General features: G+C 37.3%; 1 protein-coding gene and 1 pseudogene across 4 annotated transcripts; both read left to right on the forward strand.

Moving 5' to 3' along the window:
- The first annotated feature begins 13913 nt into the window (after positions 1-13913).
- On the forward strand, positions 13914-16012 carry LOC148691968 (uncharacterized; annotated as a pseudogene).
- A 4155-nt stretch (positions 16013-20167) lies between these two features.
- LOC137738355 (histone-lysine N-methyltransferase, H3 lysine-9 specific SUVH4) lies at positions 20168-25733 on the forward strand. Of its 4 annotated transcripts, none has more exons than XM_068477992.2 (17): positions 20168-20328; positions 20419-20840; positions 21296-21325; positions 21542-21622; positions 21739-21795; positions 22255-22309; positions 22475-22581; positions 22925-23104; positions 23324-23422; positions 23598-23696; positions 23885-23934; positions 24026-24114; positions 24215-24374; positions 24510-24615; positions 24697-24879; positions 24993-25226; positions 25321-25733. In XM_068477992.2, exons 2-17 carry the CDS (start codon positions 20445-20447, stop codon positions 25432-25434), a joined length of 2040 nt encoding a protein of 679 aa, XP_068334093.2. In that variant the 5' UTR covers positions 20168-20328; positions 20419-20444; the 3' UTR covers positions 25435-25733. The 4 variants fall into 4 exon arrangements, with proteins under 4 accessions (XP_068334093.2, XP_088539733.1, XP_088539734.1 ...); XM_088683607.1 differs by having other exon boundaries at positions 20192-20328; positions 21524-21622; positions 22475-22584; XM_088683608.1 differs by having other exon boundaries at positions 20192-20328; positions 21524-21622.
- Positions 25734-26270: the final 537 nt, after the last annotated feature.

Below are 26270 nucleotides of genomic sequence, written 5' to 3' on the forward strand. Positions count from 1 at the left end.
GTCTGAGAGTAAGGCGATTGGTTAAGACTAGGATAGGTTAAGGTTTGAATCTCCCAATAAATAGTACGAGTTATCGTTTTTTGTGTTAATGATGTGAGTAAATTTCAGAATTAGTTCATGAATTTTCATCGTAAATTTGATTTGGTCAATGGACTTAAGATTCGTAAACTTGATTACATGAAATAACATGACCTATAATGAAATTCACAATTACTAAATTTTGCTTTGGTGATTGAACACATATTTAAAACTGGATATGAAAAACTCACATGTGATATATATCATACTAACATAATCTTTGTCAGAAATTAACATTAACCTAAAACAATAATGCCCGTTATGTAAGTTTAAAGAACCATTCAAAATTTATCTCTATTAATTTTATATTATCATAAGTATTGATCTTTGATCAACTCACGAATCGAAAGAAAACCGTCACAAATATAAATAGGTGTATCCGTATGTGGTCCATTGCATCTACTTCTGGTTGCGTTTGGTAGCAAATGGAAACGGGAAACGCTCCTTCCCTCGCCTGGAGATGCGTGCGCGGTTTAAACTGTGACCGTCATGGGGAAAAACTGAACTCCTACAACAAGAAACACGCTGTTACTGGGAAAACTGATCTCCTACAACATGAAACACGCTGTTATTTCCGGTTTTGTGGACGAGAAATGTACTTTACGATTTAATAGACACGCGTCCAGCTACTACTGGCTGTACTTTTTTTTAGTACATCAATACTTTTACACTAAGAAAATAAGGAGTTCAACTAAGTCATGAGCAGCATAATTTGATATCGAATTTGCTATCCACGAAATTCAAATATAATATCTCTCACTTTCAAATAAAAGAGAATATCGTAAAACCGTAATGCTATACTTATTTTCTTTGCGCAAAATGCAATCAGAAATCGCTTTACCTGGTAAAATGGCGGTAGGCATGATGGCATTGGCAGTTTAGCGGCCATTATAGGACAAACAGAAAACGTGACCCCTCTGCATATGCGTTTGCCTATCATTTCGTTCATGGGAAATGACTAAAGAGCCCCTGCAGAAAGTATGATTAGCATGCGATGTAGTAAGGACTTTCACCGTGGGGTGAAGCATTCCAGAGAGACAAAATCTTCAGTTGCAGAAGCACTCTCATGATCAAGCAGGGCCTTCTATGTGGGATAAGCTGTAAAACTTAGAGACAAAGGTAGTTTCACTTCAATTATATACACGGTCAATCGTGGGAAGCATATATTTATAATCTCTTTCAAATTACAAACAGGGTTTGAAAACCCTACTTACAAGGAAGGTTAAAATTCAAAAAATGCAAAACTGAAATCTACAAAGATTACACACAGCTTTAGTTACAAGAATAATTCAAAATGAAGTCTTACAAACAAGAAGATAAGACTTCTAAGCACAACACAACTCCTCAAGAAACGTTGGTGGTAATCAACTGTTGACTTCGTCTAACAGCTCCCCACAAGCTAATAGGCTTTGGAACAACTGGAAGCTTGGATACTAACAACTTGAAATGGAACGAAGACAACCCTTTTGTAAACAAATCAGCGAGCTAATCTTGAAAGCAAGTCTAGTTGACTAATAATTCAGCATGAACAACCTTTTTCCCGTACGTAATGATAATCAACTTCTAAATGCTTTGTGCGGGAATGGAAGACTGGATTGGAGACAAGTGCAATGGAAGAAATATTATCATACCAAATCATTGGTTGACTAAGATGCAATTGCAGATCCTAAAAAAAGAGATATGAGCCACGATAACTCGGCTGCAGTATAGGCTAACTGCCTGTACTCAGCCTCCGCACTAGACCTCGAAATCGTCTTCTATTTTTTTGAACTCCATGAAACAAGATTGGAACCTAAGTAAATGCAGTAACCACCCGTGGAACGTTTGATATCTGAATTACCAGCATAGTACACATCTGAGAAAGCAGTCAACTGAGCACAGCACAACTCCTCAAGAAATGTTGGTGGTAACCAACTGTTGACTTCGCCTAACATTAGCAGGCCATGTAGTTATCGTGACTTCTTCAATTAGTTATATATTAATGGGTACTTTGATTGAATTAATGATATATAAATTCATACTAATATATATACAGCACTTACAGCATAGATTGATTAGTTTAACACAGTTAAACTTGTGATGGAGGTTGAAGAAAAAAATTAAAATACGAATTAGGAGCAGTAAAAAGAATGAACAATATTTAACTCTAAAATTGGTACCAAAATATATTTTCTTTAATTATTAATTAATACCAAAGTAAAGTGGAATGTCCCGTTTAACAAAAGGCATCAAATTATAAACTCTATTTAAAAATAATAAACAAAAACCAAGAACCTTTCATGCTTGTCGGAAAAGCGCAAGAAAAAAAAATTTAGATGAATACATATTTGTGAGTTGGTGAATTCTTTTGATTGTATAAAGTACATAGAGAGTCAGTTGTTCTAAGTTGGGTCAGTGGACCAAAGAAGTATAGTTTACTCCTCACGTTGTCGTTTAAATTCTCATTTTGGTAAATTACGATAATATCTCAAATCGTAATAACAAAACATGTCAACAACAACAAAAAGACATAAAAATCTTGATCAAGAATAAGGATTTATTGGATGATTGTTGTTCATAACCCAATCTGACGATTAAAATTTTTATTAATTTTATATCGTTGTTGGTATAATAACAAATTTCTTAAATGGCTGTTTGAAAGCCAATATAATATACAGTTCATCACGTTTGAATGATTGAAAGATATATGCATTTTTTTCTCACATTAATTCTCGGATGTAGAGTTTATCATGGGAGTTTCACATAATTATCCAATTTTTTACGACATAATTAACCAATTAAAATAATATTTAATCTTGACCCCTTTAGATCGATGGTTTTAATTTATACGTTAATCAAGTCGCATGAATAGTCTTTAATTAATTTGTATTTTAAAATGGCAATCCTTGGTTCTCCTGCACAGTTGCACCTAGGGGTGGAAAAAATTCCCAAAAATCCCGAACCGAACCGAAAAAATCCTGATCCCAAACCAAAAATTTCCCAAACCAAAATTCCCGAACCGATCCCAAAATTTCGGTATGGGATTCGGGATTGGCTTCTCAATATTTCGGGAATCCCATACCGAACCGAAAATATATAATGTTAATTATTATATATATATTTATACATATATATATATTATTCTTTTATAATTGATGCTAGTAGTTTCTAATTCATGCTCTGCAACCTGGAATGCCCTACACCTTGCATATTTTTCATGTTCTGTTTGATATTCATGTGGATTTTATTATTGCTGCTACCATGGCTGATGATTTCAGAAGACCTTATTCTTTTGTCTCTCAACAGATTGCAAAAAGGGTTTAATTAATTTGAATTTTGACTATGATAAAAACAGTCAGGCATGCCAGTGTTCAATTAAATGGTAGTGTGAATGAAATGAAATTCCTAGTTCATGAATGTGTTCTTGAATTATATATTTGAAGAACAATTCATAATTTCATATTTCAATTTGGGATTCCCGATTTGTCCCAAAATCCCGAAAATATTTCGGGATTCCCGAAATTTGTGATTCCCGAAAATTTGGTTTGGGATTGGTCTTCAAATTCCCGTCCCAAAAAATTTTGGTTTGGGATTCGGGATACTAGTTTTGGTATGGTATCCCATACCGAACCACCCCTAGTTGCACCGCATCATCATTTTTAAATCGAGGTGTATATTTTATTTTTCAATTGGTGATATTACGTGATAATTATCTAATAAATAGTGTATTTGAATGATTGAATACATAACAATTATCTATATGTTATTATAGTGTCAGAACCATCGTGTCACCAAGACAATTATTGATTCCAAGAGAGTTTCACTCTTCATAAATGATAAGTATAGTGTCGGCACCACTGTGTCAACAAGACAATATATTAATTCCAAAAGAGTTTCGCTCTTCAAAAAGGACCAGTGAAGACTAAAAATAAATGATATAATTTATATATAACACAAATGGCACAGTTAATAGGTACCTCGTGGACCATGCATGGTGTATCATACTATCAACATCAAATGGTACCTCCTAGACCATGCATGGTTTATCATAATTTGGAGGCTATTAATGCATGCATCTCTGTGTTGAGTTGATTTGTAATTTCCAGGGGATGCATGGAAGTTTAAAGGGGAACAGCCGAACAGGATGTGTATTAAAACCAAAATTAGTTCGGGAAATATTAGCTAAATATGTGAGGCATCTAACTTCCATGCATCCCCTTTAATATTGGAAATTACAGTCGAACATCTTTGCAAAATATTAACTAAATAAAAAATATGTGAGACATTTAATTGAGTTCAAAAAAATTGATGAATAATATATTATAAGAAACATGTGCAAATGGCTTCAAAATGAATTGAATTTTTGTAAAAATAATTTATGAATCGAGACTTACAAAATAAACAATTCAGATAATTGAAGTTTAGTGTATATGGAGTGGATCCCATACCTAATTTCCATTTTTTTGAAAGGTGGACCTTCCCCAATAGGCATATATATATAGATAGGTGGACCTACCCCCATAAAGGGCATATATATATATATATAGATATGCATTATGCGTCCTCACGATAACGTGTATAGTGATGTTGTCTTGTAAATGGATATGTACAGTTTTAGGTACATAACTGACAACCACAACTTTGCTACACAAGATCAGCATGAGTACTTCCTCATTTGTATGTATGTGGTCCTCTGGACCCAGTCATAGACTTGATCAGCCGTTACAGCTGCTCACTACTGGTCAGACGCACGTATGCCTACAGTAGTACGCACGCTTCCCCACGGTTCTGGTTTTTTTATGGTTTGCAATTGCATGGTGCAAGGTGGTGCACCTATTTATACTTGTTGCTCCCCGTAGCTGTGAGCACAAATAATGAAACTCCACTTATATATATATATATATATATATATATGTATATATATCTATCACACCTTGACTCTGAAATACATCAAAGAGCAACAAGTGACAGAAAAGTATAGCTGTATATATTGAGTCAAATAGAACTCACTACACACATTTAACTCTAATTTACAAGAGAACTAGGCTTCAAACCCTACTCTCTTAGCACATGCCGCTACACAACTTGAAATTCATCGCCTCTAACTGCTATATAATGTAACTATCCAAAAGCAACCCTACACCATGAAATGGTGTTTTTCTCCAAAGTAAATTAAAAGGTACCAAGTCAATACCTGATAAACACGACAGCAGTTCTCAGATGAGCTAGGTCGTGGTATATAAGTTTTGAGATCTTAGTTTGCTGTCCATTACACATATATAATATATTGACAGCTTAACTGCAATATATTCATGCAAGTTGTAACTCGATCTTTCTTTTTCTTGGCTTTTTGGGGTAGCAGGTGGCTGCTGGGGGGTTAACGTGCGTACGCATGCAGCTGCACACAAGTCATGACTTTCAATCAGGAAAGGACAAGGGCAACCACGTCTGATGAAGGACACTGAATTGCTCAACAGTTCCGGTCACTCCTTGGCTTTCCATGTGCATAAATTTGTCATCGTCCTTACAATTAACCAAAAGCACTCACGTACTAGTGCTACAAGCGAATTAGGCATAAAATTAAACTAAAACATTCTGAAGGGTACAAACCCTAATCTTTGAGCACACTGCACCCAATACCGCTACACAACTAATTCATCGCCTCTAACTGCTATATGTAACTAGCAAAAGCAACCCTACACCATGAAATGGTGTATCGGCTTCGGGTCTCTCTCTCTCCAAAGTCAAAAAAGGTACCAAGTCAGTACCAAATAAACACGACAGCAGTTCCTTTCTTGCTGGTGCAGTGGCCAGCATCTACAAAGCTAGCTATCTCAGATGAGCTTAGTTTGCTGTCCGCTACACATATAATTTATTGACAGCTTAATTGCAATATATTCATGCATGTGAGTTTGTAACTCGATCTTTCTTTCTTGATTTCTTGGGTAGCAGGTGGCTGCTGGGGGTTGCAGCTGCACACAAGTCATGACTTTTAATTAAGCAGGAAAGGATAAGGACACTTCTCAACAGTTCCGGTCAGTCCTTGCCTTTCCATGTGAATAAAATTGTCATCATCCTTATAATTACCCAAATGCACTCACGTACTAGTGCTACACAAAGGCTGCATTCAAATATGTTGTTTTTTCATTCCACTCTTAAGAGTACTATGAAGCAAAACCTAGTTAGGTTTTAGAGGATATATCGAACGTACTATTTTGGGATATATGTGTCATTTGTCATCTTAATTGGATGTTAGAGTATAATTAATTAAATCGGAATTCTCTCGTATTTATAGAAATGTACTATTCTATTTGTATTTAATTTAGAATTCCTTCCACATATTGATTTTGTCAGAGCCTATATATATTGTAGCCAGTGTACATTATTAATTTAATAAGTCATATTTCTACATTAGATTATTGTGATGACAATTCCAAAACACTTTACAAAAACTTAGATATGGCCAGTCAACTATGTCATTCATAAAACACTTCTCACGAAAGTATGAGAATTCTTATAATTTTGTCCAATCAAACTCTATACTAGTCCCACACGATATGAGAGTCATTATGATATGATAGCCTTATTGAACTTTTTTTCAAACTCATATATGTGAGTTACATTTTTCGGTGTCATGAGAAGGGTAGGTTGACTGTACAAGGTGGGAAGTTAAAGCTTAAAAATGGGTTGGAGATGGAGATTTGAATTTTGTATTTTTTTTATTTTTTTATTTTTTTGTGTAGTGGCCAATACATTTTTTTTTTTTTCGGTCGAAGATCAAATATTATTAAAGATGAATTGAAATGTTTACGTCAAATGCTAGAGTATTAAACAACCATTCTGGTTCAAACCGATCCCATAAATGAAAATCCCCCACACATGTGACACAAGAAGCCACTTGATGCGCAGCCCCATTACAGGCACGAGGAGTAAATAGAAACTCTACTGAACTCAATTGCTGTCGAATAAGGTTCATATCCCATAAAATACCTTCCAAAGCAGCCTCCGGAGCCAAAACACCATTAATCATATCCACCAAGACCTTCAAATCCGTCTCAAATTGAAGAACCCCGAACCCTAGTTCCACACAAGCCATCAATGCCAATCGCAATGTTTCCACTTCCGCCATCAAACTCGATCCACATCTTATATTTCCCATACAACCAACAGCTTTAAAGATCCCAACAAAGTCCATCACTACCCACCCACAACCCTCTACACTCGTTTGCTTACACCAAGCACCATCACAGTTCACCTTAATAGTACAAAAAGGAGGCTTCACCCACCGCACCTGCACTTCCCCCTCAATGCTTTGCCTATTACCATTTTGATGCACAATCTGCCCTCTACTATCCACAATCTCCCTCACATGTTGGCTCAAAAGCTCCAGCACACCCATCGATGTGGGAATAACTTTCTCAAATACTGCACTATTTAGGCACTTCCAAATCCGCCACAACCCACATACTACCCACCGGATAAATTGTTCCATGTCCTTGACCTCATCATATTTTCTGCATAGCCACTTCCAGCACTCCAAAAATCTTCACCCTCCACCTTAAGTACATCTAATTGGAGCGGGGAACCAAACCAAAATACACGAGCAAACGGACAACGGAAAAACAAATGTACCTATGTTTCCACATCTTCATCACATAACGGGCAACTAGTATCTAGTCGAATACCCCTTCGTATCAAATTATTCCGTACTGCAAGAATATTTCGACAACCCCTCTAAATAAAATGGCATAGCTTGGGAGGAACCCCCAAATGCCATATTGCCCACCACATCGGATCCTTATTATCTACTATACTCGATTGCCTATCACCTTTCCGCCCTAACTCCCTATTTCTGTTCATCTCTTGAGCAACAAGATAGCCAGATTTAACCGAATATAGCCCATTATGAGTATAGTGCCACATAAGACGATCAGGACAACCATATTTGCTAAGCGGCATACATAGAATAATACCAGCTTCCTCTGTATTAAAGCACATTTCTATTTTCTCCCTGTCTTATTGCCCATTAGATGCTACAATGTCAGACACGCTACTAGGCATATCAATATGTCTCGACAAAGGCTTAAAAGTTTTTGGTGTTGGCAATCATGGGTCAGATAAAATATGAATATGTCTTGTAATATACCTTTCTATCCCCCACGAAGTTCCTCTACCCACCGGAGCATCAAGAAAAGATATCGAGGGATAGTATTTTGCTTGAAGCACTTTAGCCAGCATTGACTCTGGATTACCAATCACACGCCACCCTACTTTAGCAAGCATTGCTAAATTAAAGGCAATAATTTCCTTAAATCTAAGGCTTCCGACTGATTTTTTTCTTCGCCACCTTACTCTAAGCCACCCAATGTACACCCTTATTAGTCTTCTGATGTAGCCACCAAAATTGAGCAATAACCTGCTCAATTTCTTTTGCCAACTTAATTGGAAGTTGGAAGCACGACATTGTATAATTCGGTAAAGCAGACGCCACACTTTTAATAAGTACCTCACTCCCAGCAACTGACAAAAACTGCTATGCCCACCCATTAATCCTCTCATCCAATCTATTCTGTACATCTTCAAACACTTTCTTTTTCGATGCCCCAAAGTCCACTTGAATGCCCAAATATTTCCCAAAGCCCTTATGATGTCGAATGCCTAATACATTTGATAATTGATCCTTTAAAGTATGAGAGCATCCCCCACTAAAATGCAATGAACTCTTCTCCAAATTAACAAATTGCCTAGACCCAATACATTTGATATTGCTTCAACATCCTCGAAACATTCCGAGCCTCTGTCTCTGTAGCTCGAAAAAAAAAGAACCGAGTCATCCGCAAAGAATACATGGGAAATGGGCTCAGCTAGGGCACTCACGGTGATACCCCTTCTACGGTCAACCCTTTCCTCATTATGGATTAAACATGAAAAACCCTTGGCACAAAGAAGGAATAAGAACGGGGACAATGGATCCCCTTGTCGGAGACCTCTACTCGGTTTAATGTTGCCCTTGGCCTCCCCATTAATTACCACATTATACAACACTGTTAGCACACACTCCATCACCCATTGACAAAAGACATCATCAAACCCCAACTTACGCATCACCGCATTCAAAAAAGACCATTCAACTCTATCATAGGCTTTAGCCATGTCCTATTTAAGTGCCATAAAATTAATACCTTCATCAGTCCCTTGTCTCATTGAATGTAAAAGCTCATGAACCACCAAAATATTATCAAAGATTTGGCTTCCTGCTACAAACACCGATTGATTCGGACTTATCACCTTAGGCAAAACCCTTTTTAACTGATTTGTTAGCACCTTTGAAATAATCGATCTAAATTGAGACATTTTCCTTGGATTATCCACCTTAGGAATAAGCACTATATTGGTATGATTCAACTCATTTAGCATTCGTCACATTTGAAAGAAGGATTTGACCATCCCCATAACCACACCTCCCACCGTTTCCCAATGATGATGAAAAAATCATCATTTATAAAAGTAATTCAAATGAAATGTCATAACAAACTTGCAATCATATTCGGGGCTTCAAAACAATCCCTAACTTCTAAAAATTAGTTACACATAATCCTTAAATAAAACCAAAAGAAAGACATAAGTTTCAGAAGATAAAACCGAAAAAAAGAGAATGCCAAGATTTCATCCTTCCTCCTTTCCTTCCCTAATGCCGATGCCTTGTCTTTTTTCCTTCTTTTCCGTTGCAACTTGCAACCTTCTTTTTTTTTTTTTTTTTTTTTTTCTTCTTAAAATTATTTCTATCAAAACTCCCTTTATTTCCTCCCCCAACGCTCCTTTAAAGCAATTCTTGCTGCATCCTTTTGATAACTCCCCCCACTAATAGCAATTTAGTGATGACAATAAGTGAGATAAAATGGTAAAACAATTGTAACTCTTTAGGCAACCTTTATGCCAATTACTCCCACTTAATCCTCATCTTTAATTCCATTTCCTCTCATATTCGAATATGTGTCAGCTGGTTTGTTCTTGGCTGCATCAGTTTTGGCTGCTAGATTTATTGGGTTTATTGCTTTTATTGCAGTTACAAACTGCTCAGCCTCTTGTGAACCTTTCAGTGTTAGAACGGCCATAACTTCTTCTAGAAAAATGATATTAACAATCCACGAAATGTTCCAGAAAATAGATATATGTAGTTTTCCAAGAATATAAGGCTCATTCTCTAATTCATTTTGAGCTTTCCGCAACTTGCTTCCAAAGTCAGCTGATCTGCACAGGCAGTTTTGACGAATTTGTTACTTAAAATTCCACTTGTGCTATTTTTCTTTTCTTTGCTTGACAAATCCTACAAAACATAAAAACAAACTACATAGCTCAAAAATATAAGAAACTAACTAAGAAAAGACAAATGAATTTGATGTAAAAAAAATATAATATATATATATATATATATATATATATATATATATATATATATATGAGCTGATCACGGCCCGCTTTTTTCTTCCGCATCACTAAACCGTGTCTAACACGTTTTAAATTAGCCACCACTTTACGGTCTGGAGCTCCGCCAAATACACTACCCCAACAAGATCGCATCACCTCTGCACACTGATCCTCCGGATTCCATCGAGGATCATACATAAATCTCTTCTTTCGCCTAGGTTGATCCACCTCCGTTGAAAGCACGAACATAGCATGATCAGACCCCTTAATCACCAAATGCTTAACTACCGCTTGTTGATAACTTTGGACCCATTCATTAGCAGCAAGTGCACGATCAATTCTTTCTAAATAAAACCTTCTTCCCGCCTATTCCTCCATGTATACGGATAAATTCGTGGACTGTAACCTTTTTCATAAAAATATATGGATTACCTTCCTTTCTTTCATCATTACTTTTCCTTTTTGCATAAATTCGTAGTTTACTTTCATTTTCAACATAAAGCCGTAAATTACTTTCATTTTCTTTCTTTATTACTTTCTTTTTCTCAATAAATTCATAGATTACTTTCTTTTTCCTTCTTTCTTTATTTTGTTAATATTACGAAGACAAGTGTTATTAACTTTCCATATAATCAAAAGTGTATATCACATCGTCACTTAGTGCTAGGATTTAATGGTATTCTTCTTCACTTATAAAGAGGTATTAGGTTTGATCCTCACTAAAGACGAATTTTAATCACATTATTAGAAGCCCATTATGAGGCTTAGTCTACCCCTTTAGTGTAGAATATCGTTTGTTCAAAAAAAAAAAATGTATATCACACTAGCCACGTGTTGAGTACAAGATGGTCGTAAAAAATTACATTTCTACAATTTTGCATTGATTTACAACTGACAAATGTCTAGATTAATAACGGAAAATTCTTACTTATTCTTGAATTAAATAAGTCCAACAGTTGTGGTACATGTGAATTGAGCTCAAGACGCCAATGATCACCGATCACATTAGTAAGAGTTGGTAAGATAGATGTTGACCGTTAATTCGAAACTACAAATAAAACGAAATTAGTCATCATATCGCATTTATTTGGGCACATGAGCTTATGATTACGTTTTCTATTTATATTATTAAGAAAATGTGTCAATGAGTAGTTCGACTGTTAAAACAGGTAAACAGTAATCACATATTTTTTTCTAAAGCGAGCCGACGGCGCCTTATGGCGCGAAAGTATGATTTGCAGTTTTTTTATAAGCGCCACCACCGCCTATAGAGCCAACCAAGCGGTTTATTAACAACAAATATATCAAAATTATACAAATAAAATAGTTTATAATAAAATATATCACGCTTCAAATTAAACTAGGAGTAGCTTTCTACTACCCGTATACCCAAACAAACCAAAAGGAAAAACGCTTGTAAATTTCTTCCTCATCCTTATCTCTCCATTTTTGGTTGGTGAAATAAAGATTCGGAGCGTGGCATTTCCATATGAGCTTAAACCATCTATGGAGTACCAAATGAAAAAGTGGGGAAAATTCAAAGAATTAAAAAAAATCATACCAAATTCTTTCCATATCAAAGCCATGTCATTGGGTATAAAAGCCCACTCTCGCTATCACATTCCTCACACCGGTCAAAACTCAAAAGCTATCACTGTCAAAGAAATGTGAGGGAGGTATATGCCTCTCGCTTTTGCAGCACTTCTCCCTAGTCAAAATAGTCTCCACTCCTTCTCTTGCACCTCAAATGGCAGACGTCGTGCACGCTCCCTTGCTGCGGCGAAGGATTTTGTGTTGTCGATATTTAGTATGTATTGATAAATTATCGGTTCGATGTTTGAGAATTGCACATCATGCAATGAAATCTAGAACCATTTTTTTGCTTCATCTTGCCTTTCTAAGCCCTCTAAATGTAGCATTTTTTTTCTCGTTGAAAACTAAAACCTACGGAAAGGCATATTAAAATCTAACTTATTTGTAATTGTCTATAAATACGCACATTATTAGGGTCTTTTTAATACATGAAGTGAAAGTCTCTAGAACGTTATTTTTTTTAAATAATCAGTGGACCAAAACCGTCGTTCTAGAACCATCCACTTCATATAGTCCCTAAGATTGAGATTATTTGTGCACAATTACACACAAGTTAGATTTTGATCTACTTTGCCGTAGGTTTTCGTTTTCCTTGATAAATAATGCTTGTTTTAGGGGTTTTGAAGGACAAGATGATTTTAGGGGTCTTTGAAGGACAAAATGATGTGAAAAAATAGTTCTTGCTTTTCATTGTTTGGCTTGTAATTTTCAAACACCGAATAGATGATTTACCAAGTTACATATCAAATAACGACAATGATATTGTCACTCTTTTATGTTATTTTTTTTTTATCTTAAGTATTAATGTTTTAATCATGTGCAATGTAATGCTTAGTATTTTATTTCTTACAACTGTTTTCAACAAATATTTTTGTACAGCACGTGTTTCTCATATGAGAGAAATGAAGGAAAAATATATGAGTTAAAAAACTTGTTTGGTTTGTTTCAAGAAAAAAAAAAAACTTGTTTGATATGTTTATTTTGTTTTTTGTTTCACATTTTGTATTAGAATTACAGGGGAAATCTAAGAGAGAAATAGATTTAGAAGAGTATATCAATGATTGTGGGGAGATGTAGACGAAATATGCAAGGAAAAACACACACAATGAAAACTCATAAAGTTTGTATTACATTGTAACTGATTTTTTTTTTTTTCAAATAAACATGTCAATGAGTAGTGTGATCGATAAAAAAGCTCAACAACAATGATGAACTTTTTCCTTAAGCAAATGAATGGCGGGGTTGTGGAGTATCATTTACAGTTTATTCAGAAGGTTCACCATCACCTTTGAAAGAAAATTCCTAAATCCATCATTGCATGTACTAGTACTATTTTTGGGATATACGTGTCACTTCTCATTTTAATTGGATTATTGAATAATGATTCTAACACTTCGAATTAAAGCTTTACATATGGAGAGATATCTGAACACGGCTTTTGAAAATATCATATGTATGCAAGTGACTTACAATTCAGTTAGCTAAGAGCATTTGCAGTTACACCTAAAGTTTCGTACTCAAATTCTCCTCCCGTAATTTAAATGCATTCAGTGTAAATTATCCTATTGATTTGTAAAAAAAAAACCCATGTACATATTTAATCACAGTACAAATTATTTCTTTATTATTCACTTGAAAACTATATATAGATAATAAAGGGATAAAGTATATGTTGAACGTCGTCTATCGGCGTACAGGGCGGGCATGTTATCTCTATTCCTAAGATGATCGGTCTACTTGCAATTGCATCACTACTTAAACCGGGACAGCAAGAATGCGAGATGCTTTGTCTGGAGATTAGACTACAATTAGGGAACATAAACTGTCTATTAAGCAATTAAAATGCATGAAATAAACATGTTGGAATAATGGTAGGCTAGTCAATTTTCTTGTTCAAAGTTAGGCAAGTTACCATAGTCAAGCAAGTTAGGTAAGTTAGGCAAAATTAGGTTTATGTTCTTTTTCTTCCCTATATATATGTTTCATCTTGTAATTGTTTCATTAAGCAAATATACAAAACCATCTTCAACACTTCTCTCTCATGGCTTAAACCCTAGAACCCACGAAACCCTAGCGGGTTCATATTTTATCATGGTATCAGAGCACCGTTTCTGGTGACTCTGAATACCCCACCTATCTTCAACGCTTCCGCACCACAACCAACAACATCGTCATCATGAGTGATTCAGGAACCAACACAAAACCATTAGAAATGGCTACTGATCTCTCGAACCCGTTTTTATTACACCCCTCTGATCAACCTGGGAACATCTTGGTCTCCAAAACCCTTCAAGGAGACAACTACAACACATGGAGCCGTGCTATGCGCATCAGTCTAAGTGCTAAGAACAAGCTAGGTTTGGTCGATGGAACCATTGACGCACCTGCTGAAACAGATAAACAATTTGCATTGTGGCAACGATGCAATGACATGGTTCTCGCATGGATCCTGAATTCTGTACATGAAGACATTGCAAGCAGCGTTTCCTACTACACTTCAGCAGCAGATGTGTGGGCTGACTTGCGTGATCGTTTCTCTCAAGGGAACGATTCACGTGTTTACCAAATTAAGAGAGAAATTGTTGAGCACAGACAGGAGCAACAATCGATCTCAGTCTACTACACCAAACTAAAGGCATTGTGGGATGAATTGACGTCCTATCATGAGCCCTCAACATGCACTTGTGGGGGTTTGAAGAAGATCAATGAACGTGATGAAAAGGAAAGAGTGATGCAGTTTCTCATGGGATTAAACGAATCCTATGCCGCAGTACGTGGGCAAATCTTGTTGATGCAGCCACTTCCCGACACTCGGAAGGCATACTCTCTTGTTTTACAACAAGAGAAACAAGTGGAGGTATCTCTCACTCGTCATAACAACAGTTTGCATGCGATGCATTTGACAAGCCATAGGGAATCTGCTGCACAACGAGGTAACTCCTCTATTAAATGCTCATATTGTGATCAAAATATCATACCGTAGATCGGTGTTTCTATCTCAATGGCTTTCCACCGGGGCACAAATACCATGGCAAAAAGATGATTCCTCCTAACAAGAAGAAACCTGCGGCTAATCAAATAAAGACTGGCAGTGAAGTCGCCACAGTCATGGATCAGCACCATCATAAAACCAACGGTGACAGCCCCAAGTTCACTCCTGAAGAGTACAACCAAATCATGGCCATGCTCAAGAAAAACAACTTGGATGGTAATCCTCACCATTTTGCAAACGCCACAGGTACTCTTACACCTTTGTCTAAAATGTCAGGAGCCTTACCACAGAAAAACCTATATTGGATCATTGATAGTGGGGCAACGGATCATATATCTCCTTCATCTCACTTGCTTCACAAGAAATCTATGTGTGATTATGTACAAATGCCGAATGGGGGAAAAGCCATTATAGAATCTGTTGGTTCCGTCCAAGCAACTCCTCTTCTTAAACTTGATGATGTGTTACATGTTCCAAATTTTCAAGTTTATTTGTTATCCGTTAGCAAACTCACTGAGTCTCTACAATGCATAGTGATTTTCTTTCCTACCTTTTGTGTGATACAGGACATGGCTACGAGGAGGACGATTGGCCTGGGCAAGCGATATAATGGGCTCTATTACTTGTCGTCAACACAAAATCCTCATTTAGCTCACAATGTCAACCATCATTCAAACCTTTGGCACCGACGGTTAGGACATCCCTCCACCGGTCCCTTACAACTTTTGACCAAGCAAGTTCCAACTATTATGTTTGATTCTAGCCATTTGTGTGACATTTGTCCCCTTGCTAAACAAACTCGTTTGTCTTTTCCGTCAAGCTTTATTTCATCTCAAGCACCTTTTGATTTAATACATTGTGATATTTGGGGACCTCATCGAGTCAATTCTCATTCAGGGGCTAGATATTTTTTGACTATTGTTGATGATTATTCACGATTTACTTGGATCCATCTTATGCGTTTAAAATCTGAAACACAAGGGTTGTTACGTTCTTTTATTGCTTGGGTTCAAACACAATTCAATCGCATGATCAAGACGATTAGGGCAGATAATGGGGCTGAATTCATTTCTTTACGTCCCTTTTTTGATAGCAAGGGTATTGTGTTTCACACTTCTTGTCCTTCTACTCCCCAACAAAATGGGGTCGTTGAAAGAAAACATCGCCATCTTTTAAATGTTGGGCGAGCACTTCGTTTTCAAGCCAATTTACCTTTAATTTTTTGGGGGGAAAGTGTTCAAACGGCATGTTATTTAATCAATCGCTTACCAACACCACTCCTCCATCACAAAACCCCATTTGAGCTTTTACATTGTACACCTCCAGATTTTCATCACTTGCGTGTGTTTGGTTGCTTATGCTATGCCACAAATCTCACTCCCACACACAAGTTTGATCAACGTGCTCGGAAATGCATATTTGTTGGATATCCTCTTGGTCAAAAGGGGTACCGTGTTTATGATCTCACTACCCACAAATTCTCCACCTCCCGTGATGTGATCTTTCATGAGGACACCTTTCCCTTTCTTTCTCAACCCCCAGATCACCAACTTGACAGTGTTGTTCTCCCTCTTCCCCTTGATACTACCATCGACTCACCTGCCCCTACCACCACTCCCATCCCCCTTCCATCCCACGACACACCACACGACCCACCGCACGACCCACCACAAGTCACACCCCCTATCCATGCCACCAACCCTTCCTCGGACCCTCTCATCACCGAGCCTGCTCCCTCCCCTCTTCCCCTTGCCATTCGCCACTCCAACCGTCCTCCACAACCCTCCGTACGACTTCAGGGCTATCATTTATATCATGTACACTCTCTTGCTCCCAGTGCCACCTCCTCTTCCATGTCAGGTACACGTTACCCTTTATCTCACTATGTTTCTTATGCTCATCTTTCTTCTTCACACCGTTCTTTTGCTTGTGCTATTTCCAACATTGTTGAACCCACTACCTTTGAGCAAGCTAATAGTGATCCTGCATGGCAAGCCGCCATGCAAGCTGAACTCCTAGCCTTGGAACAAAATCAGACTTGGACTCTCACTCGTCTCCCTCCCGGGCATCGAGCTATTGGTTGTAAATGGGTTTACAAAGTCAAGTATCATTCAGATGGGTCTGTCGAGCGTTATAAAGCTCGCCTTGTTGCCAAGGGTTTTACACAACGTGAAGGTATCGATTACAAAGAGACTTTCGCCCCAGTTGCCAAACTTATTACCGTCCGATGTCTTTTGGCCGTCGCTTCTGTTCGTCATTGGTCTCTTCACCAAATGGATGTTCAAAATGCCTTCCTCCATGGAGATCTTGAGGAAGAAGTCTATATGCAACTGCCTCCTGGTCTTCGTCGTCAGGGGGAGCACAATGTATGCCGACTCAACAAGTCACTTTATGGGCTTAAACAAGCCTCTCGAAGCTGGTTTCACAAATTTTCCACTGCTATACACCAAGCTGGGTATCAACAATCCAAGGCCGACTATTCCTTGTTCACCAAGGTACGTGATCACTCATTCACAGCTATACTAATCTACGTTGATGACATGATCATCACAGGCAATGATGAAGAGGCCATTCGTGATCTCAAACAGTTTCTTCACACTCAGTTTCGAATCAAGGATCTGGGACCATTAAAATACTTTCTCGGCGTAGAGGTGGCTAGGTCCTCTCAAGGTATTTCTATCTCACAACGGAAATACACGCTTGACATTCTTGATGAAGCCGGCTTACTGGGTGTCAAACCTGCAAAATTTCCCATGGAAGAAAATTTGAAGTTATCTCCAACGGAAGGGCAAGTTCTTCATGATGCCTCGAAGTATAGGAGACTTGTTGGTAAACTTATTTACCTTACTATCACTAGACCGGAAATTTCATATGCAGTTCATGTACTCAGCCAATACATGCAACAACCAAGAAAACCACATTTAGATGCAGTCCATCGTCTCTTGCGATACTTGAAAGGGGCACCTGGACAAGGACTTCTATTTCCTTCAAAGGGGGACCTAATCTTGGCTGGATATTGTGATGCCGATTGGGCTCGATGTTCAATTACAAGGAGATCTGTCACGGGTTATTGCATATTCCTTGGAGGAGCATTGGTATCTTGGAAGACTAAGAAACAAACCACCGTTTCTCGATCTTCAGCAGAAGCAGAGTATCGTGCCATGGCCTCTGCGACGTGTGAGCTCACATGGATGAAATACTTGTTAGCTGACTTACGAGTTGATCATCATGTGCCAGCAAAACTGCATTGTGACAATCAAGCGGCTCTTCATATAGCAGCCAATCCTGTGTTCCACGAGCGTACCAAACACATAGAAATCGATTGTCATGTTGTTCGTGAACGTATTCAATCAGGGGTTATCACGACAGCCTACGTTCGTACTGGAGCACAGTTGGCTGATATATTTACCAAGCCACTTGGACAAGGGATGTTTCACTCATTACTTGGCAAGATGGGTGTGATTGACATTCACATTCCACCTTGAGGGGGAGTATTAAGCAATTAAAATGCATGAAATAAACATGTTGGAATAATGGTAGGCTAGTCAATTTTCTTGTTCAAAGTTAAGCAAGTTACCATAGTCAAGCAAGTTAGGTAAGTTAGGCAAAATTAGGTTTATGTTCTTTTTCTTCCCTATATATATGTTTCATCTTGTAATTGTTTCATTAAGCAAATATACAAAACCATCTTCAACACTTCTCTCTCATGGCTTAAACCCTAGAACCCACGAAACCCTAGCGGGTTCATATTTTATCACTGTCCGCCGGAAGCAAGGGATTAAACAATTAATTAAGCGATTAAATAAATCTTAAGATTAAGAAAAAGATAGCATAAACTAGAAAGAATGATTAATGAAAGACATGTGGATGCGGGTGCAATCATAGATTTTGATTGCTCAGAGAGTCTTGTGGAACAGAGGAACACACTAATCTGCAATCTGCAAATCTGTATGCATAGCTTAATTAAGCACACACTAATCTATTGGGGACAGAAGCAGTATTAAAGAGTGGATTATTGTAATTAAGATTGGTTTGCACATTTTGTTATTCTATCTAAGTAATCTTCGTTTTATAGTCCGCGACTATTGAGTAGTTCAAAATATAAACAGTGAAGATTAACTTTAAGAAATTAAACGCTGAAGATTTGAAAAAAAAAATCGGACTACTTGGTGACTTTGACTATCAAAGATAAATCCCTATCAAAGTTGATGCTAGCTGGTTTAGTAGTGAATACGGAAAACCATTAATTAAGGATGCTAATTTTGGTGGCAACGGAAATAAATAGGTTTATTGTGTCGATATGTTGAACGTAATAAATAACTTGTTTGTGATGTAGCTCAAATCTGCACTGCTAACTGAATGCGTGTACACGAAATGCTTCGTCGATACGAAAGATAATTATTTGTAAGCTTCAATTCAAATTTTCCTCCACAAAAGTACAATTAAATGCCTACAATTCATAATTAAATGGTCATTAGCACAAACTTCTGAAGTTTAAATGATAAACATTGAATTGTAAAAACAATTAATTTAATAGAATATGCTTATGGGGGTTATTTTCTTTTGGGGTTAAATTTAGCAAACATGGACCCATGACACCTATTTAATTTGGACACCACCACTAATAAGGTGGTGATAGTGGATATTGAAAAGGTACACTTAGTGTTAGAATGCAATTAGTTGGAAATTATTTTTTTGAAGCTTTCAATTAATTGTATTATAACATTTGATGCTCGACATACAAAAAAATTTCTCGTGGGTACTCGGCAGTTGTGATTGTGGCATTTGCAATAGTGGTACTGGTATTGATAGTGTTGATAGTGGCTTAATAAATTTCATTAGTGTCAGTTTCAAAAATAATATTTCATTAGTGTTGATTAGAATATTTATTATCAATCCACTGCATGTCAACTTTTTAAACTCTCTCCCAACCGTTTGAAGCAGATACAAAAAAATCAAATGCTATCAAACGAGCCCGTAATCATCACCAAACAAACATAAACTGTAGCAATCTTGGTAAAGCATACAAGTAAGACGACAGGTCGTTTCCTACTAATTGCAGAACTACATCTCTAATGACTGTTAACCTTTCAGTTTCCCGCCTGTATCGTTTTTTAAACTTCCCACTATCGGTCTGTGCACTCCCACAACGTCTTTCTTTTCAAAACCCTAGCGACGTCTCGAGCCCCGAGTATTCTCCTTCCCTCTGTCTTCCCCGAGTTTATCGCTCCGCTCCAAATCCCTCCGTCGTCCGATCGGTGCGATTCTCGCCGTCGAGCTCACTCTCCTTTCGTCCCGAAATCTTGATTCCTAATTTTTAATCACTATTTTCTGTATTTTTGCTGCAGGTTTAGGGGGTGGAAATAGCAAATCGATGGGTGAACTGAACGATTCTGCCGCTCATCGCAGGGTTAGCCCCCGGCTGCAGAATGTTCCGGCGGAGAAACGGCCTTTCTACGGGAGTACGAAGCGGATGGCTGATGAGACCAAGGACGACGTCGTCAGGACCAAGAAGACCAAGGTTGCCAAACCCCCTAAACCGCCGGTGCAGAGTTCTAAGCCTGAAGTTGAACCGAGCAAGGGAGAAGTGACAATGGAGAGCAGCGAGAGCAAACTGACACTGGAGAGCGGCGAGAGCAAGGATTGTGTGGATTGGAGTTGGTATACAGCTGCTGATTTGCCTTTGACTGATGCGAACGGTGTGAGCTACACTGCTCGCGTGAGGGAGACACTCCGAGCTTTCAATTTGCATTACCTTCACCACGTTCAGGTATGAACTTCATAATATGTGTTCAATGTCATTTGATTATTGAGCCTTATTTAGTTTTTTAACGATGATATTCTGAACTAGTCGATTCACTGGAATGGGATTCGAACTTGGGTACAAGGGGGCCGGCACACGGCCTTAATTGGCCTAATCCGCATTTCCTATTTACTGTTAAACAACTTTTTCGAAGTTTGATACTATATGGATTAAGTTCAAGAAGATATCTTTTGAGCTCTGTTTTAGGGGGGTGCCCTGTTTAAAGGGCCTCTAAAATGTTGATGTTGTATTGTAATGGATTTTGACTTGATGATTATATGCAATTTAAAAGGTGGACTCATTGAAAATCTACTTTTTATGAGTGATTTGGGTTATTTTTCGAAAATTGACAAATGCAAGTTCGCTTCAAGTACTTCCACAAGTAAGATTCTTAACTTACAAAGTTTGTTGCTTTTCTGCAGGAAGAGGAGAAAAGATGTTGTAAGCCTGAGGTTAGTTTTTTTTTTTTTTTTTTTTTTTTCCATATTACATTGCAGAGTGAAGGAACAACTTATGCATGTCTATTGGATGCTTCAATGTTTCTTATCTGCAGGAAGAATGTTCCTTTCAAATTTTCATTATCATTTTGTAAAAAGGCAATAAAAGGTATAGTTAGAGATCTTGGCATTTGTGATTATCATTTACTTTAGTTTGACAATCATTTGCAGAATGGGAGTCCTATCAAGAGTCCTTCCAAAAGACCTCCCAAAGGGCCTTCGATGAGTCCTTCCAAGAAAACTGATAAGAAGGTACCTTATGAGTTAATTTAGGTCCTATATGTGGATTCGGCACATGATTATCTAGTAAGTATAGTACCTGAGTTAGACACCACTGATCACACTATCATATTTAAAAATCTGTTCAGAATGATGATGAACCTAAGAAGCAGTCCAAGAGACCTGATCTGAAGGCACTTTCTGAGGTAAGTTCTGTGCTCCATGTAGATCTGATACACGTAATATTTTCAAGGAAGTTTAACAATTGGAAGGAAACCTTTTTTCTGTCATTAGCGATAAAGCATAGGTAATTCATTATTGTAGAGAGTAATAAGAATTCCTTTTCATATTTAGTTTTACAATTGGAAGGAAACTTTTTTCTTCTGGCATTCATGCGAACAGCTACATCCGTTTTTCTTCGTTCCGTAAATCCTCATAAGCATCAGAATTATCATAATGTCTGGTTTTCTGCATTTTGATTTTGTGGGCTAGTAAACTTAGTGATATAGTTGAACTAGTATATTTTTTTGTAGTAACCAGGCGTTATATCCTTTCAGAAACGTATACTAACCTCGTCTTTTAAGTTTTTAACTCTTCTGTTTTTATGCTAACTGTGACGTTTTTTTGTGCTTTTTTTTGTGTTTGTCATTTTTTATTCATTACAGATGCTGAAGGAGAATCAAATTTTATTCCCTGTAAAGCAAATTGGTCATCTTCCGGGTTAGTTGTTATTGCTTTGCTAGCTGAATCACATGTTAACCTTTTTAGTGTTATCTGGTTTTAGCTGGGTACACTGAAAGAACGTTGGCTTGTATCTTATGCTTGATCATTAGGAGGACCATTTTTCAAAAGATACTTTGCTCAGTGTAAATATAAATGATGCAGGTATTGCTGTTGGGCATCAATTTTACTCCCGGGCTGAAATGGTGGCTTTAGGGTTCCATTCACACTGGTTAAATGGAATTGATTTTGTGGGAGAATCTAAAGGCAAGGTAGTAAGTCTACTTTCATTGAAAGATTGAATCAATTATACACAGTTAACAGAGGAAACTAATGGATAAATTCGGTTCCCTAAATAAAAGCGTTCACAAGCAAACAACTCCCATAGGGTGCGACGGTGTGGAGTACTCTTTAAGTTCTGATTATTGTTTCTTTCTCTTAAATTGTTGTTCTTGTTAGTTTTTAATACTTGAGTTTGAGCTCTAGTTAACTATGTGAAGACAGTTGTTTTGAATCAAATGCTATTCCTTACCGTTCGCCAGAGAAATTCACACATTAGCCACTGGGGTATTTGAACCAAAGGTTGTGATCTTATTAGCCTTTTGGATATTGCAGGAGAAATTCAGAGGCTATAAGCTTCCATTTGCCTTAACAATTGTGGTTTCTGGCCAATATGAAGATGATGTTGATAACGCAGAAGAGATTGTTTATACTGGTCAAGGTGGAAATGATTTGCTTGGTAATAAACAACAAATCGCAGATCAAGTTATGAAACGGGGTAATTTGGCTCTTAAGGTGCGTCATCTTGAAACTGATATTTGTGCTGCATCTGTTGATAATTTGGCTCTTAAGGTTCATGCAATACGCACAGTTTTTGTTGAAGTTTACAAAATTGTCTGACGGCATATGATGCCATGGATCCAAGGAATGATTTATTTCACATACCGACTCCTTGAATGTGTGACATTCTCCTACATGTTGTTTACTTATTGTTTGTGTTTTATTTTCTTGCAGAATAATATGGACCAGGGCATTCCTGTTAGAGTTGTCCGTGGACATGACTGCGTCAATAGTTATACTAGTAAAGTTTATACGTATGATGGCCTATACAAGGTTGGCCATTTTCATGTGTATTTTTCTTTTGCTTATGGTTAATAGTATATATGTGCATAAAATAACACATAGTTAAAAGTGGAAATAGAAACACATCTAGTTGAAGTTAAAAGTGGAAATAGAAACACATCTAGTTGAACCAAAATATATTTTCCTTATTCTCTTTCTCTGGCAGGTTAACAATCATTGGGCAGAAAAGGGTGTTGCTGGATTTACCGTGTTTAAGTATCGTTTAAAGCGACTTCCCGGGCAAGATAGTTTGCGTAGTAAACAGGTTTTCATTTCTTTTCAATATCTAAATACAATTTAGTGACGAGGGAACAAACTGTGGGAAAATTTTGTTGAGTTTTTCATATATAATTCTCTCAAGGCTTGGGGCCATACTATTGGCTTTTCATAAGTTTGATTACAAGTTAAATCATCTGAAGGTGTTTAGAGATGCTTAAGTGACTAGTTTTTCAGGTAAATTTTGTTCGTGCGCGAGGGTCTAAAGTTCACGCTGAATTACCTGGGTATGAAATCAGTAAGCTGTTTCCTCAATGTTCTGTTTTAACCCAGTTGTGTTCCTTTGATTGTAAACCCAAGGAACCGTGTTACTTTTAGGTTGGTGTGCAAGGACATTTGTTACGGTCAAGAAAATATTTGCATTCCAGCTACCAACGTCATTGATAAACCTCCTGTAGAGCCTGAAGGTCAGCTACACTTCTCAACTTTTAGCAGATCTTTTGTACTGTTCAGTAGGGCATTATCCGTGCCACTACTTATGACACGGTAAAATGATCAATCTTGCAGGCCTTAAATATATTAACTCTATTATAGTTGAAAAAGATGTGAACATTCCACCGAACGCTCCTGGGTGCAGTTGCAAAGGAAACTGTACTAATCCACTGACTTGCTCTTGCGCTCAACTGAATGGCGGTGATTTTCCTTACGTTAGTAAAGATGGTGGAAGGTAAGGTTTGTAATATGGCATTAGTGCTGTTGTAAGACTATCTTGGTTGAGATCCACCAGTCTTTTTTTTTTTTTTTTTTTTTTTTTGTATAAAGGTTGTGTTGGCGAAACTCTCTGTTTCTCTCTATCTGTTAGATTAATTGAGGCAAAGGCTGTTGTGTTTGAGTGTGGTCCAAATTGCGGCTGTGGACCTGGTTGTGTTAACCGTACATCTCAGCGGGGAATGAAGCATCGACTTGAGGTCTGAATGCTACAACTGCCAATGCTTCTTTTATAATACGCAGTACTTTACAAAATTTAATTCTGTAATTTTATTGGACAGGTATTTCGTACGGATTACAAAGGCTGGGGTGTTAGGTCGTGGGACTTTATTCCTTCTGGTGCACCAGTATGTGAATACATTGGAGTTCTTAGGAAGACTGATGAAGTTGACAGTCTCTTGGGGAACGAATATATATTTGAAATTGATTGCTGGCATACAATGCATGGGATTGGGTCAAGAGAGGTACAATTCCAGCTGTTTGATATGGAAGAATTGAACTCGCAATGCTCTTACAATTTTTGGATTTTTGATGTGTTGATCTATACATTCCTCTAAAGTATCTATACACATTGCAGAAGCGAATGTGCGATGTGACTATTCCAAATAGTGATGCAGGGTCAGGATTCAGCAAGCTTTCAGAAAGTGAGCCTGAGTTTTGCATAGATGCCGCTTCTCATGGTAACGTTACTAGATATATCAATCATAGTTGTGAGCCTAACCTCTTCGTACAATGTGTTTTGAGCTCTCATCATGATGTTAGACTCGCTAGAATTGTGTTATTCGCTGCGGATAATATACCTCCATTGCAGGTAAAAATTCTTCTTCCCCTTTAACTCAGGTATCCAACATTGCTTGGCTCTTGAATAGTTGAATAACAAGTTGATTCAATGTTTGCGTGTGCAGGAACTTTCATATGACTATGGTTATGAACTTGATAGCGTGGTCGGTCTTGATGGAAAAATTAAGCAGTTAGACTGCCATTGCGGTGCAGTTGGCTGTCGGAAGCGTTTGTACTAGGAGAAGGACTTACATGCACACCCGGAAGGCCACCTGAAACAAATGTAAATGTTCTTTGACCTTCTGTAGGGTTCCCCATCCCCACCTTAAGGAAGCAAAAGTAAAGGGTCAAATGATGGTTTGGCAATGTCTGCATTTTTGTTGTATTTCCAACTTTTTGTTATATAGGGGGGTATATATTACGTCCCTGGGGAGTGCTGAACAGAAATGTTTATGGTAAGGATTAACTGAAAGCGAAAGGATTATCATATGATTAATATTTTGTTAATGAAGGGATTATTGTCTGATTAGTAATTTAATTAAGTATGGTCTGATCTCTGTTGTGCGGGATAAGGTCAAGAACCTGACCTATCAATGACCTTGTCCAATTTTAAGGATCGATGCCCTTTGATCAAGATTGCAATAGCTAAGGTGTCCTTTTCTTACGCAAATTGTTATTAGAGACTACAAATGAGTGATATTTACATGAAATGGCTTGACTGTCATGTATAGTCTCAGCTCAATAATACATTGATGTGTAAGTTTGTTTTCACATGACAACGCATTAGGGGAATCAATAACAGTATATTCCAAATCAAATATGCAACTCAACTTTGCCAGTTTATTGATAACTATGTTATGATGTTCCTTTTTCCTTATATGCAAGTAATATGATATGTTACTATTTCACAATAGAATAGTATTATTATTATTTTATTTTTTTGTAGTTTATACAAGATATATTGAGGACGAGAAATCGAATGTAGATAAACGCTTTTAATAACTTGAGTTACAAGTTTCTTGTATATTACCATTATGTTTCAAATAGAAATGTAAAGGTATTAGTGGTTCCTTAT

Source organism: Pyrus communis, chromosome 13, assembly GCF_041283825.1.
Source record: "Pyrus communis isolate YQ-2024b chromosome 13, ASM4128382v1, whole genome shotgun sequence".
NCBI classification, from domain to species: domain Eukaryota; kingdom Viridiplantae; phylum Streptophyta; class Magnoliopsida; order Rosales; family Rosaceae; genus Pyrus; species Pyrus communis.

Bases quoted from the DNA above. Each gene is read 5' to 3' on its own strand.
- LOC137738355 (XM_088683607.1), top strand. From the start codon at position 20,445: ATGGGTGAACTGAACGATTCTGCCGCTCATCGCAGGGTTAGCCCCCGG. The intron at 21,623-21,738 runs GTACCTTATGAG...AAATCTGTTCAG, and splicing joins CCAAGAAAACTGATAAGAAG to AATGATGATGAACCTAAGAA. The intron at 24,375-24,509 runs GTAAGGTTTGTA...TCTATCTGTTAG, and splicing joins GTTAGTAAAGATGGTGGAAG to ATTAATTGAGGCAAAGGCTG.